General features: G+C 37.8%; 1 protein-coding gene across 1 annotated transcript; it reads right to left on the bottom strand.

The window, feature by feature from the left end:
• Nucleotides 1-1,317: 1,317 nt before the first annotated feature.
• Nucleotides 1,318-14,237, bottom strand: LOC111520265 (disintegrin and metalloproteinase domain-containing protein 20). The gene is made up of 2 exons (XM_023182891.1): nt 14,017-14,237; nt 1,318-3,885 (listed from the first exon to the last, which is right to left on the bottom strand). Exon 2 carries the CDS (start codon nt 3,857-3,859, stop codon nt 1,532-1,534), a length of 2,328 nt encoding a protein of 775 aa, XP_023038659.1. The 5' UTR covers nt 3,860-3,885; nt 14,017-14,237; the 3' UTR covers nt 1,318-1,531.
• Between the last annotated feature and the right edge of the window lie 2,416 nt (nt 14,238-16,653).

Genomic DNA, 16,653 nt, shown 5'->3' with positions numbered 1-16,653 from the left:
CTTATAGATGAGCAAAGAAAATGGTTTTTTTGAAATGGAATTGATTCCTGATGAAGATGCTGTCAACAATGTTGAAATGACAACAAAGGACTTAATATATTGCGTAAACTTAGTTGATAAAGCAGTGGCAGAATTTGAGAGGACTGACTCAAATTTTGAAAGAAGTTCTGCTGTGGGTAAAATCCTATCAAACAGCATCACATGCTAGATAAATATTTGTGAAAGGAAGAGTCAATCGATGCAGCAAACTTAATTGTTGTCCTATTTTAAGAAATTGCCACAGTCACCCCAACCTTTAGCAACCCCTACCCCAAAGAGTCAGCATCTGTCAACAATGAGGCAAGAACCTCCACCAGCAAAAACATATGGCTCATTAAAGGCTCAGAGGATTGTTACTATTTCTTAAAACATTTTTAATTAAGGTATTGCATTTTTAGACATAATGCTACATATTTAATAGATTACAGTATAGTGTAAATATAACTTTTTTATGTACTGGGGAACCAAAAATTTTGTGTGACTCACTTTATTGTGATATTCCTATTATTGCAGTGGTCTAGAACTGAACCTGTATTATGTCCCAGGTACGTCTGTACTTGTATTTCTCATCTGCACAACCAACTTCCTTGCCTTTTTTCACAGCTGTTGGTCCCTAACAAAATCTTGTACTTGAAACTCCAATTCAGTGTCTGCTTCCAGAGAACTCAACCTACAACAACAAAGAAGCTACAGAAGGCACCTAACACTCCTAGGAGAACATAAGAAAGAAGTTGGGTTTACTAGAGCAGAGATGATTAAAGAACATTCCCCGCAGAGCAAGGACCCAGACCTCTAAAGACGGCATAGTGAACAGCTGCTCCTGCTTCAAGAACTCAGAGGACCACAACCCTGCTCACTCCAGGGCTGCAACTTGGACCCCTGAGGAGGTCAGTGTTCAACTGCTGCTGATATTTCTAAGAAAAAATGAGGGTGGTTCTAAAAGTGACAACAGAACTGGAATCTGAAACCAAATATGATTACCAGGGTGAACGGGTCCAGCCAAAATAATGGTGACACTCATGGTAAGCACATGAGTGTCATCATTCATGTGCTTACATCACATGGTCATCACTCCAGGCTACTTCTACTGCCCCCTTTGGGGCAGTAGAAATGCAAACAGAAATGAGGTGTGTACAGGCACATCCTGAACATTATATAGTACAGCAAAAAAAAAAAAAAAAAAAAAAAAGAGAGAGAGAGGAGGGTTAAAACTGAGGGACAAGAGCTTGAAACTATCTTTTCTGTGCCTTTGCTCAGGAAACATAAAGACACAACTTCTGGGAAAAGGAACCTTTAATATTGCTTAAGACACTGTAGAGTAAGAATATGCTAGGAATCCTTTGCTGTGATAGCTAATGCTTGTGATCCTGACATGAAATGTCCATAAAGTTTTATTTAAACAGTGAGACATGCATTCATATTTTTCTATTAAGAAAAACTCGATATTAAAAATGAAGAATGAAGCTTAGTCTCCTTCTTTTTCCCATTTCTCTTATCCTTCTTCATCTTCTTTACTTTTTGTGCATCTCTTTAAAAGCACACGTAAGCAAAATAAAAAAGCAACCAAAGGAAGAAGGCACAATAGTGACAGGTAACCCAACTTTCCCATCACATTTAATCCTTCCACGTTGTTCTTAGGAGGTGGGCCACTATCAGCACTACCTCCATAGCCTTTGTCCTTGCAGTAGGGGGGTGCCCATTCACGGTTGCAGTGACAGTGTTGTTTGTTGTTGCAGACTCCCCTCATGTTGCAGGTCTTAGGCTGACAGACTTGTGACAGACGAACCATACTGGCACACTTCTTACGGATGCAGATCTTTTTTGGACCACATACTGTGCCATCTTTCACCTCACCAATATCAGGTATAGCCATCCCTAAGTGATAATCAGTGCCCCAGCAAGTGGTGTCATTGAGGTGAAACTGCTGCACTGTGGAATGCTCTAGCAGATTGGGAATTACTCTTACATTTTCACATTGAACCCTCCCACACAGGATATCAGGGGACCAACATTTTACATATGTTGTACCTACAATACCACAGTGACCAAAACGGTTTCCTTGGGTGTTGATTTCTTCGTAGCAACTCTGAGATGCACTCCTTGCATCTTGGCCAAAAATCTCTTTACACTGTGTATCATGGTTATTACATGTCTTTTTATAGCAGAAGGCATTCACATTACAGGAGATCCCGTCCTGCACATACACATCATCTGGGCATTGATGGGATGTCCCATTGCACCACTCTGGAAGGTCACATTCACCAACTTTTTGTCTACATAAAGTTCCCGATGGCAGAAATTTGCAGTCTTTGCAACACATTCCAAAAGCACAAGCAGCCCCAGGACGTAGAGTACAGTTTAACAGACAACAGGGATCTTTTGTACACTGCTGTATGGTTCCACAGTCACATTCCTCCCCTTCTTCAACAACTAGATTCCCACAGTACTTCAGTCTAAATATATTCCCTGGATATGGAGGAGGTTGAATACATAATCCACTACTGATAGTATTGTCCCAATATTGGGCATAACTGCAGTTGCTAAATTTAGTTGTCAACTTTCTATAGGCATGCATTATGCACCACCGTAGCTCACACACACACCACCGGGTGTCATGTTGCATACCCAAATTATGACCAAGCTCATGACCCAAAGTAACTGCAAAAATGACCAACCTGTCATCTTCAAAAACATCAACTCCACTATTAAAAGGATTCTGGCATATTCCTTTAACATAGGCAACACCAAGTGTCTTGCCTTGTGTGTCTTTTATGAAAAGATGTGCAACATCATGTTGTAATCGATTATTAAGGTTATAATTCTTCCAAACAGAAAATTCCTCTAAAACATTATCTAGGTCTCCATTGGTAGGAAGTGGATTTGATGCAGTCCATATATCAATTCCAGTCAAAATTACATCAACCTCCAAAGGATGATAGAAAGAATCTACTATATTGACAACGTTAAATACTTCATGCTGCACTGTTGATGCATTACTTTGAGAGAAATGATATCTAACATTATCCACGACCACCACCAGCTCAACAAACCGCCGATGGGTCCACCAGCCCACAAAAGAACTTTGCTTCAGAGTGAAATTATATGACAATTGCAATTCCAACTGGCGTGTTATTTTCTCTTCTGTTAACCCACATCTCATAGGTGGAAACTGTGCATCATCACTGTCTATCTTATGTATTAGGTGTTCAAATGTGGCAGAAACACTAATTGGCTTGATTTCATAAACAAGGTCATTTATCTGTAGCATTCCAAGAAAGCCCCCAGAACAGGTACTAAGGGCAACCAAGGACTCAGGGACCTCCTCCACATAACCATGGTAGTAGCAGTCATCCTGGATGAAGGGCTGATCCTGGAGCAGGGCATGCTGCTCCGTGTAGGTGAACACAGGGAGGTGTGCGGCAAACAACAGCTTCTTTACCCTCATGTGGACAATGTATCTCTGTCCCCCAAACCGCAGGCTATAGGAGAGCCATCCAGGAGCCTTTGCACCTCTGCCCCTGCTGATCACCTTCAAAGGGATCACCACTTCTGGAGAAGTGAAACGCTGGGAGGGCCTGGCCTGAAAGTGGCCAAAAACAGACAAAAACACCCCAAACCAGAGCAGCAGAAGAGCGACCCTGATGTGCACCAGGGGCTCATCCACTGCCATTATGAAGCTGTCATTATGGAGCCATCTGTCTAGAGCAGAAGAGGACAAGGTGTGAGGCACTGCTGGTCTGGCTTCTCCCTCTGAGCTGTTCAGGGTGCATGGCTGACCTTTAGGGATCTGGGGATCTGTGTCCTGGTGGAGCTGGACCATCAGAGTTGCAGTGCTGAAAATAAAAACTGAAAGAGCCAGGATGGGGTGGGTGGGATAGAAAGGGAGAAAAAGAGAGAGAAAAAAGGCAAAGTGATTCCTGCATTTGAACCATATTTGAAGCAATAAAATGCATAGGATTCTCTTAATACATATGGCCAAGAAGATTTCCAGATGGGGGAGATTGCACATAGGTGAGTTATTTTCAAATTTTCATGATGGACATTTTCCATTTTATTTTAATGTATGTATTTCTTTTATTCTTTATTTTACAGATGGGGTTCTGCTCTGTTGCCCAGGCTGTAGTGCAGTGACACAATCATAGCACATTGCAGCCTCAAATTCCTGGACTCAAGAGATCCTCCCACCTTAGCCTCCAAGTAGCTAGAACTGCAGGCATGCACTGCAACACCCAGCTAATTTTTCTTTTTGATTTTTTTTGGGGGGTAGAGATGGAGTCTCACTATGTTACCCAAGAGGGTCTCAAACTCCTGGTCTCAAGTGATCTTCTTGTCTCAGCCTTCCAAATTACTGGGATTACAGGCATGAGCTGTCACATCAGGCAAAATTGTTCATTTTAAAGACATTGGATTCTGACACAAATCTTTCTTCCAACCAAAAACCTACTGGCAACCTCACATTCAATAAGCATATAGACAACACATTCAAAATCCACCATTTTGTGTTCCTTTATTCGTGTAGTTTGCTCCATCTCCCCTCTCCTATCCCAGACGTTTTATGTATACCTAATTCTGCTCTAAATTGGTAGTCAAAAAAGCCCCACTAAAAGGGCTTATTAGTATTGAGAGACCTCCTCCAATCAAGACTTTTTAATTTTATAATATATTCTTATCTGCAGAAAAGCCCTGGGCATTCCAAGGAAGGAAGGCATGTGATGGGGTAACAGGGAGTAGGGCAGCTGTTTTGGGGCAGGGCACACAGCCAACTAGCATCATGATCTCTATCATAAGAGGCTCCTCCTGGTCATGTCAATACAGATTTGATTCTATTTTTCACATGGCTGACGAGTTATCTGGGTTGATTTCAATCTCAATGTTCCAAAGAAAGCCTACACAGAGGAGCTTAAGCCTAGAGTCCGTTCATTATAATGTTTAGAAGACCACAATTTAAGTAGACTTAAAAACCTCATCACTGTTGAAAACAAAGTTTGGCTCAAGTAAAAGCTAACTTTGCTCAGTTCCTGACTTTCACTTAAAAATGTTGTTAATCATTTACTCAACATTTGAAATCAAAACATTAAAACAAATTTGGAGACACGTTGTTAACATATACTGGCAGCCTCAATATTCTAAGAGCACAAATGAGCATGTGCAACATCCTTAGCATTATGATGTCAAGAAAACCTGCATCCCTCCATGTAGGTGTCCAGAACTAATAGATGGCCACCAGATGCCACAAGGGGAAATCAGGATCACTGGATGAGACCTCTTAGGGCAAGTATATCTGATACAGGTGAAATCCCAATTTAGATTTCCTCTCCATAGCTCTCCTCATAATATTCTTGGTATGTGTCATAGAGTTTGGAATATTAAGATGGAAATGGGTGAATTGAGAGAGGATCATGAAAGAAAAAGCCTTGTAGAGAAGATAAAACCTGTATTATGTATAGTCAGAAATATGATGAGGTTATAATACAAAAGTTTATTCCAAAGAATCTGTGACAGGCCAGTCCTTGTCATCAATGCATTACTCCAAAGACAAGTCTTAAAGGAACATTGCCTTCCCATTAATTTTGTGAACAGGTGTATTCTGAAGGCCTTTCTCTAATATTACTAGGATTTCAACCACTGTGAGAATCTTCCTCTGCATCAGTAATTAACTCTTTCTTCTAATTCCAGTAACAATTTAAAACTCATCAACACCTGTCTTATGATCTCTCCCCTCACTCACAGTGACAGCCTAATTTTGTGTTTCTCAGACTCAGGTCACAAACTGTAAATCAATTTAGTGGGCCACAACCAAAGGAAACACAATTGTGTAGAAAGTATCAGAGGGTTTTACACAGATGCTTACCAAGACCTTCACACACTGTAATGAAAGTTTATATTTAATTTTCTGTGTCTGTGTTTGTATCTGCATACTCCCATGCTCACTGAGTCTCAGTGTAAACTAAGCTAAATTTCTTATTGTGGTCACAGTCAAAACCCATTGGAAGAGCAGTAGCCAAGCAATGAAAATGAAAGCTTTAGAGAAAAACTCTGCCCCTCTTTCTTTGCTGAAAATAAAATCCTATCTGAAACTACAGTCATTTTTATCTCTCCCTGGGATCTTGGATTCAATTTCAGTGAAAGATATATCTTCCTCCAGTTCCAGCTCATAGCCCCTCTATCTGTGCTATGAATCCTATAGCCCTACCTACTTGAAGATTGACTGTCAGATTTATCCTCAACTTTTGCTTCATTACTTTCTCTTTACCTCCAGTACATGAACATGCTCAAATCTCTACTAACCTTAAAATATTTATCTTCCTTTATTCTCACATACTCCCATGGCTACCAGCTTGCCACTAGAACTTTCTCTCTTTAACGGACAAGAATCACTTACCAGCAAACTGAACAATTATGCCCATAGTTCTTTCAATAGCCACGGTCATCAGTGGTCTCTACTGCCCCTCTCAAAAAACAAATGTAACTGACATCTCACATGGTGAAAGTAAACAAATCTCTGTAGATCTCACAGAGGATTAGGTTATTGATCTCACTGCTTAGCAACAATGTCCTCTCAGTTACAGATCACACCACATGGCTCTTAAAGTCAATTGACTCTGCCTCCACCACTTCTATCCAGTTTTCTTTTTCCATCCCTCCCCAATATGCAAGTGTCAGGTCAGCCTCTTCAACCCCATCCTATGAGCTCCACACACAGCATATGCTCACTTCTGCTTTAGGAATTTTGTTCATGCTCTACCCTTATCTAAATAATCTAAACCTTTCCTCATTCTTGAACCACATTATAGTATCCTTCAATGTTCAGATTAAATTCAGCTTCTGCGTTGCATCATTAATATTCTATAAACTTCTGAATAAGCATCATATCCTGTGTTTGAAATATTTATGTATGCGGTCTGCTTGTTTGTGTGTGGTTCTAACACATCACCAGTTAAATTACAATTTTGTAGAAAAATATAGCAGAAATATTGTTAATGATGTAAAGTGTTCATATTTTTGGCTAAAGAAAGCTTAGTATCCTTAACATAATTATGTTAAACCTGCATAAAACAAAAGTGAATGTGAAGTTCAATACAATATTAAAAGCAACTGAATGATGATGCACTCACAGTGGTGAGGCGGGTTGGAACAACAATTGGGAGATAATTGTATATCTTTGCCATCTACTATCTTCTTTTTTAGATATGGTTGTGAGGAAATGGATCAGAAAGTGAATAGATAAGGATCAATTAGGTCCATCTTCTAAGAAAGTCCTTTTCATTTTCTTATCATGATTGTATTAATAACAGGATACTTTATTTCTTTTCATGATTATATTAATCACTGGATACATAGGTTTCCCCTAATGTATGGGGGTTGAACTGTTCCATATGTCCAGGCAGAATTGGAGAATCCTCTCTTAAGATGTGTTTAAAAAAAAAAAAAAAAAAGGTTTCCTCATTCCAGAGCTTAGTGGACATAACCTGACCATGTCAGATTTGACTGACAATGATGAAAGAAATTGTCCAAGAAATTAGAGGTTTGGGAAAATACACAAACCCAAACCTGGAAAGGTTTTGACAAGGATACAGTAGATGATGCTACAGAAAAGAGAAAACTATAAACAGGCTGATAGATGGCCACATGAAAAGAGAGAGCCTCCTTGAGTCTGACAGAATGGGCAGTCGCCTGGAACATCTGTGTTAGAGAATGACTGAAGCTTCCTAAAGTAGGTTTGACTACATCTTGTTTGTGGTAAAAATAATTTTATATGCATCTAAAAGCAAAACAAACTGTTACAAGAGACAAAGGATGAGACTATATAATGATAAAAGGGTTCAATTTATCAGGAAGATATAACAATTAGAAATATATGCGCCCAACATTGGAGAACCCAAATATATGAAGCAAACATTGACATAATTTAAGGGAGAAATAGATAGCAACACAATAACAGTAAGATAGTTCAATACCCTATTTTCAATAATGGATAGAACATCCAGACAGAAAATCAATTTAAGAAACTGACTTGAACCACACTATAGACCATATGGACCTAACAGACACACACAGAACATTCTACCCAACACATCAGAATACACATTCTTCTCAAGGGCACACAAAATATTCTCCAGGATAGTTCACATATTAGGTCATAAAACAAGTCTTTTTGTCCTTGTGATAGTCCTTGCCTTAGTTTGCTGAGAAACCAAACACTTATAGGTGGGAACTGAACAATGAGAACACTTGGACACAGGAAGAGGAACATCACACCACAGGGCCTGTCACGGGGTGGGGGCAGGGTGGTGAGGGACAGCATTAGGAGATATACCTAAGGTAAATGACGAGTTAATGGGTGCAGTACACCAACATGGCACATGTATACATATGTAACAAACCTGCACATTGTGCAAATGTCCTAGAACTTAAAGTATAATAAAGAATGAAAGAAAAAAAAAAAGTCTTAACAAATTTAACATTGAAATCACCCCAAGCATCTTTCTGAGCACAACAGAATGAGACTAGCTATCAATAATGTAATTAAATCTGAAAAATTCACAAATACACTCATTCATCACTTAACAATAGGGACAAGTTCTGAGAAATGTGTTGTTAGGTGATTTTGTCATTGTGCAAACATCATAAAGTGTACTTCTACAAATCTAGAATGGTATAGCCTACTATACACCTGGGCTGTATTGGATAGCCTATTGTTCCTATACTACAAACCTATACAGCATGCTACTATACTGAATACTGTAGGCAACTGGAATACAATGGTAAGTATTCATGTATATAAACACATTTAAACATAGAAACAGTAAACATATGGCATAAAAGATAAAAAATGGTTCACTTGTTTAGGGCACTCATCATGAATGGAGCTCGCAGAACAGGGAGTTTCTCTGGGTAAGTCAGTAAGTAAATAGTGAGTGAATGTGAAGGCCTGGGACATTACTGTACACTACTGTAAACTTTATAAACACTGTGCACTTAGGCTAAAATAAATTTATTTTTAAAAATTTCTTTAATAATAAATTAAACTTAGCTTACTGTAACTTTTTTACTTTATATACTTTTAATTTTTTAACTTTTTGACTGTTTTGTAATAACACTTAGCTTAAAACATAAAAACATTGTACAGCTGTACAAAAATTTTACATCCTAGGCCAGGTGTGGTGGCTCACGCCTGTAATCCCAGCACTTTGGGAGGCCGAGGTGGGTGGATCACGAGGTCAGGAGTTCGAGACCAGGCTGGCCAAGATGGTGAAACCCCATCTCTACTAAAAATACAAAAATTTTTATATCCTTATTCTATAAGCTTTTTCTATTTTAAAAATTATTTATTTTTTCTTACTTTTAAAATTTTTTGTTAAAAACTAAGACACAAACACAGACATTAGCCTAGGCCTTCACAGGGTCAAGATGATCAATAATCACTGTCTTCTCCCTCCATATCTTGTCCCATTGGAAGGGGCAATAACATACATGGAGCTGTCATCTCCTATGATCACAATGCCTTCTTCTGGAATACCTCCTGAATGAACTGCCTGAGGCTGTTTTACAGTTAGTTAACTTTAAAAATATATATGTAGAAGTATACTCTAATATCATGATAAAAAGTATAGTATAGGAAATCATTTATCATCATTTTCAACTTTATATACTATACATAATTGCATGTACTATACTTTTACATGATTGGTAACGCATAGGTTTATACCAGCGTCACCACAAACACATGAGTAATGCATTATGATATGACATTAGATGGCTACAAAGTCACTAGACAGGAGGAATTTTTCAGCTCCATTGTAAGATGAGACCACTGTCATATCTGCGATCCATCATTGCCCAAAACATTCTTATGTGGTTCATGACGGCAGATGGAAATTAAACACCAACCATTGGGTCAAAGAAGAAACTAAGAGGGAAATTAGCAAATATCTTGACACAAAAATGAAAACACAGCATACCAAAACTTATAGGATGAGGCAAAGCAGTCCTAAAAGAGAAGTTTACAGAGATAAATACTGACATTTAAAAAAAAGAGAGAGAGAGAAAGATCTCAAATAAACAACCTGACTTTAAACCTTAAGGAATTAGAGGGAAAGAAGAACAAACTAGGCTCAAAGTCAACAGAGGAAAGACATAAACATTGGAGCAGTAATAAACAAAACAGAGAATAAACAAGTAAAAAATCAATACAAATTGGTATTTGAAAAGATCAACAAAATGACAAACCTTTAACTAGAGCAGCTAAGAGAAAATGAAAAACAAAACAAAAATCAGAAATGAAAAAGGAGATATTATAACTAATGACTTAGAAATAAAAAGGTCTAAAAGAAATTACTATGATACGAGGATAGTTTAACATTTAAAAACCAATCATTGTGATATATCACATTCACAGGCAGAAGGATAAAAATTACATGATCATCTCAATAGATGCAGAAAAAGCATTTGACAAAATTCAACACACTTTTCTGAAAAAAATACTTGACATTCTAGGAATACAAGAAAATTGTCTCAACAATATACAGGCATGTATGGAAAGTACACAGCTAACATTGTACTTAATGATGAAAAACTGAAATCTTTTCCTCTAAGATCTGAAACAAGGCAAGAATATCCATTTTATTCACTTCTATTCAATACAGTATGGGAAGTCCTAGCCAGAGAAATTAGACAAGAAAAAGAAATTATAATGTCCATATCAGAAAGGAAGAAGTAAAATGATCTATGTTCACAGATGACTTGATCTGTAGAAGACTCTAAAAATTCTACAAAAAAAACCCCTGTTATAGCTAATAAATGAATTCAACAAAGTTGCAGGATACAAAATCAACCATAAAAATCACTTGCATAATTATACACTAACAATAAATCATCTGAAAAATAAGAAAATAATTTATTTACAATAGCATCAGAAAGAATAAAATACTTAGGAATAATCTTAACTTTAAAAAATTAAAGACATGTACACTTGAAATCACAAAACCTTGCTGAAAAAAAATTAAAGAAGACATAAATAAATGGAAAGACATCTCATTCATAGATTAGAAAACTTAATATTGTTAAAATGTCCATACTATCCAAAGCAATCTACAAATTCAATAGAATTCCTAACAAAATCTCAATGGCATTATTAGCAGAAATAGAAAAACAATTCAAAATTTATATAGAAGCATAAATGGCCCCAAATAGCCAAAACAATCTTGAGAAAGAAGAATAAAGCTGGAAGCCTCATACTATCTGACTTCAAAATATATTATAAATATACAGTAATCAAAACAGCATGGTACTGGCAGAAAAACAGAGATAGAATATAAAGCCCAGAAGTAAATCCAGACATGTACGAATAAATGACCTTTGATAAAGGTGCCAGAACTATACAATGGGGGAAATATAGTCTCTTCCATAAGCAGTACTGGAAAAACTGGATATCCACATGCAAAAGAATGAAACTGAACCCTTATACAACATAAAAATCATTCAAAATGGAATAAAAACATAAAAATAAGACCTGAGACTATAAAACTTCTTTAAAAAACACACACAAGGAAATCTTCACAGCATTTGTTTTTGCAATGATTTCTTGGGTATGACACCAAAAGCACAGGCAATGAAAGCAAACATAAGTGAGACTACCTCAAACTAAAAAGCTTCTTAACAGCAAAGGAGACAATCAACAGATTGGAAATAGACAGGCATGTAGTGGCATCATAATTATTTAAATTACCACCCAATGTTACCTGTGATTAAGTTCCCTATTGATGCAAGTGTGTAGGGTGACCAAGTGACTGCTGTAATTATAAGTACATCAAGGACAGAGGGGTGAGATAGCTATACTTAAATGTATTGGCATTTTACATAACAAGGCCCAAGGCCCTAAATTCACAGTGGCCTACATGATGGAAGAAGTATTTGCCAAACATCTATGTGATACCTGATAAGGGATTACTGTCCAAAATATATAAGATATCCATAAAACTCAAAAGCAAGAAACTAAGTTTTTTCAAAATAAAAAGTGGGCAAATGATCTGAATAGGCATTTATGCAAAAAAAAATATATATGGCCAACACCATTTATGAATAATGTTATAACATATGAAAAGATGCTCAACATCACTAATCATGAGAAAATACAAATCAAAACCACAAAGAGATCTCACCTCTAGCTTGGATGTTCTGTATGCTCCAAATTTCATGTTAAAATGTGACTTCTTATACCATCTCATGCCAGTTAGAATGGCAATTATTAAAAAGTCAGGAAATAACAGATGCTAGAGAGGATGTGCAGAAATAGGAATGCTTTTACACTGTTAGAGTGTAAATTAGTTCAACCATTGTGAAAGACAGAGTTGCAATTCCTCAAGGATCTAGAACCAGAAATACCATTTAACCCAGCAATCCCATTACTGAGTATATACTCAAACGATTATAAACCATTCTACCATAAAGACACATGCACACGTATGTTTACTGCCACACTATTTTCAATAGCAAAGACTTGGAACCAACCCAAATGCCCGTCAACAATAGACTGGATAAAGAAAATGTGGCACGTATATACCATGGAATACTATGCAGCCATAAAAAAGAATGAGTTTATGTGCTTTGCAGGGACATGGATGAAGCTGGAAGCCACTATTCTCAGCAAACTAACACAGGAACAGAAGACCAAACAATGCATGTTCTCAATCATAAGTGGGAGCTGAACAATGAGAACAAATGGACACAGGGAGAAGAACATCACACACAGGGCTTGTTGGGGGATGGGGGGCAAGGGGAGGGAGAGCATTAGGAAAAATACCTAATGCATGTGAGTCTTCAAACCTAGATGATGGGTTGATAGGTGCAGCAAACCACCATGGCACACATGTAAACCTATGTAACAAACCTGCTCATTCTGCACATGTATCTCAGAACTTAAAATTAAAAAAAAAAAAAAAAAAAAAAAACCCTCTTAGAAAAAATAACATTCGGGCTGGGCACAGTGGCTCATGCCTGTAATCCCAGAACTTTGGGATGCCAAGGCGGGTGGATCACCTGAGGTCAGGAGTTCGAGACCAGTCTGGCCAAGACGGTGAAACCCCATCTCTGCTAAAAATAAAAAAATTAGCCAGGCGTGGTGGTGGGCACCTGTAGTCCCAGCTTCTCAGGAGGCTGAGGCAGAAGAATCACTTGAGCCTGGGAGGCGGAGGTTGCAGTGAGCCAAGATCGGGCCACTACACTCTAGTCTGGGTGAGAGAGTGAGACCCTGTCTCAAAACAATAAACAAACAAACCAAAACACTTAAATGTATTAATCTTATCCTAAATTCTTTTACATTTTATTTCATACTTATAGAAGCCTTCCTATGTATCACATAAAATTCTCATGCTTAAAAAAATGTGACTTCCAATGTTGGAGGTAGGAAAGTAAAATGGTATAGCTGCTATGGAAAACAATATAGAGGTTCCTCAGAAAATTAAAAATAGAACTATCATATGATCCAGTAATCCCACTTCTAGGTATTTATCCAAATTATCGAAATCAGGTTCTTGAAGATATCTTTGCATTCCCATGTTCACTGCAGCATTATTTACAATAGCCAAAAGGTGGGAAAAAAATCTAAATGTTACCCAACAGATGCATGGCCCAGAGTGGTGATATATAAGTACATATTATTCAGTCATTAAAAAGAAGGAAATCCTGTCATATGCTGCTACACCATGGATGAGCATTGAGAATTTTATACTAAGTGAAATAAGCCAGTCACAGGACAAATATAGAACGATTCCACTTATGAGGTATCTAAAGTAGTAAAACTCTTAGAAGAAAAAAATAGAATGTTAGTTGCCAGGTGCTGACGGATTAGGGAAATGAGGAGTTCCTATTCAATGAATATATAATTTCACTCATGCAAGATGAAAAAGTTCTAGAGATCTGCTGTACAATAATATGTATATAGTTAATAATAATGTAGCTCCTTCTAGCAAATCTTACCTCTGTGTCTTTCAGTGTTCCATTTTTATCTTTTCAGTCCTCTAATAACTTTTAAAAATTTCCCTATATTAATTTTCCTTTGTGTGTTTTTCTTTTCTGGACAGGATATTGACAGACACAAGACTTGATACTAATAGTGATATCAAAAAAAAAAAAGATAAAATGGGAATCTGAGATTGATGTGGGCATGACCCTAGTCTTAAACACACTGCTGAACTCCCATCCAATGGAGAATGGCATGTAATGACATCACAATTAGTTACTACTCAATGTTGATTGCAGTGAACTGCCCTATTGACACAAGTGTGTAAGGGGATGAAGTGACTGTTGTGATCATTACTATGAGCACCTCAAAGACTGAGAGGTGAAATAGCTGTATTTAACTATACTGGTAAATTTACATGATGAGGCCAAAGGCTTGAAATTCACAGTTCAAACAGAGCTTATAATGGTGGACCTAAAAGAATCTCTCCTTTGTTTCAGCCATACAACCAAGCTCACTAAAAACAAAATTTAATTGGAATGCTTGCAGAGTCACAATATAAGTTGAATACATAGATATGCCAAGGGAAAGGGAAGAAACTGATTGGGAAGGGGGAAAACCTTGAGATTTGAAATGGAGAATTCCGGTGAATTTGGATGACTTTGAATATCTAAACATTCCAAAATATCCCTGAGTCTCCTTTAATAGAGAAAGAACCCACAGCTCTCCTGTCTGAGAAGTCTATGCACTTCAAGCTTGAGACCTTATAATGAGCTCAGCTGGGGAACTTATCCTGAAAAGGGATGCCTAGACTCCTCAAGACATACTCCTACCACCCCTTATTGGCTCTAGAAGCAAACAAGAATCAGTTCTCAACATGCTCAAGAGCAAAAAGTTCCAAATCAGAATTGGAAGGAAATAACTTCCACTCCAAAATATTTGCAACATTTTACTAATTCATATTAGCAAAAGAAAGCCAAAGAAACCATATTAATAACAGAAATGATGAAGCAGGAACAACAATAAAGAGGATAGACTTCATAGAATGAAATTCAACAGGAATTTGTATTTAACTAAATAGCTTCAAAATATAAAAAGGAAATTGTAAGAGATATAAAAGGATAAATAGAAAACTTCAAAGTCTACTTGTTGGTATAACATGCTTCATTCAGTAACTGATAGAACAATTTAAAAAATAATTAGTAAGGAAATACAAAACTTAAGAAATGTTAATCAAATTAATCTAATGTACACATGTAAAAACATCCAACAATTGCAGCACAGTTATGAAGTTCAAATGTGCATGGGACATATACCGAAATACATAATATCCATGGGCATGATAGAAGTATCAGCACACCCTAAAAATAAGAATTGGGGCCAGGCATGGTGGCTCACACCTGTAATCATAGCACTTTGAGAGGCTGAGGCACTTTGAGCACCCAAGGTCAGGAGTTCGAGACCAGCCTGACCAACATGGTGAAACCTTGACTCTATTAAAAATACAAAAAATTAGCCAGGCATGGTGGTGGGCACCTGTAATCTCAGCTACTCAGGAGGCTGAGGCAGGAGAATTGCTTGAATCTGGGAGGCAGAGGTTGCAGTGAGCCTAGATCACACCATTGCATTCCAGCCTGGGCAACAGAGCAAAACTTCGTCTCAAAAAAAAAAAGAAAAAAAAAAAAAAAAAAAAAAAAAGAATTGCACAGTGTATGTCCCTTAATGACTATGGAATTTAAAAAGAAAACTATATAAATACAAAGAGCTATTGACAGAGCAGGAGCATCACCGTCTTGTACAAGCATCACCATTTTAAGGTTCACCTTGATCAAAAACTGCCTAAATCCAAAGGGCATCAGCCTAATGGCTAAGGTCAGCATGACCATAAACCACAAATCACATCTCCAGCTAGAAACATTCCAACCATAATATAAACCCCTCCCCAACCAGAGACATGCCAGCCCCGAGATAACCTCCCCTCCAACCAGAGAGATGTCAGTTCCAATATAACCTCCCCTCCAACCACAGACATTCCAACCCTGCCATAAATTTCTCCCTAACACAGAAATATTCCAAGCCTGTGATAAACTCTCTCACCCTAAAACCAATAAAATCTCTTAGTCCATAGGAGCGAGCATTCCTGACCAAAATCGACCAGAAGCCCCTCTCAGGTTTATTCTCCAAAATAAACCTGTCTTTGACTGTGGAGTCACTTTTCATGTTTCTTTCCTCTTTCTTTACTTCTTACATTTGGTGCCCAAATCCAGGATGGGTGTTGGCAATACAGGCTGTCTTGCAACCCAAGAAGCAGTGGATAGCAGCTGCTCATCCCGCTGGATCCTGAGAGTCTCTTGCCACCTACCTCGTCTTGTCTCTTACTTCACTTTTCGAGCAATTTGCATGAGGAGGACAACTAACCTGAAGGGGACTGTGAGGGTTCAGGTTGGGGCTACTCTCCAGTGAGCCCTCAAAACCTTTAGGTCTCAGGAATCCACCTCTGACCACCCATAATGGGTATTTCGCTTTCTCCTCTCCTCCTCTCTCATCTTCCCTTCACTCTCTTCCTTGTATGGCTCCAGTCCAAGAGGCCCTTGCTGATTCGAACTGGAACATCCAATATCAGACACTAATTCAGCCAACTGGTAAGATCTGCC

The sequence above is a fragment of the Piliocolobus tephrosceles genome, chromosome 6 (genome assembly GCF_002776525.5).
Source record: "Piliocolobus tephrosceles isolate RC106 chromosome 6, ASM277652v3, whole genome shotgun sequence".
Classification (NCBI taxonomy): Eukaryota; Metazoa; Chordata; class Mammalia; order Primates; family Cercopithecidae; genus Piliocolobus; species Piliocolobus tephrosceles.
This window is presented reverse-complemented; position numbering and strand designations above follow the sequence as displayed.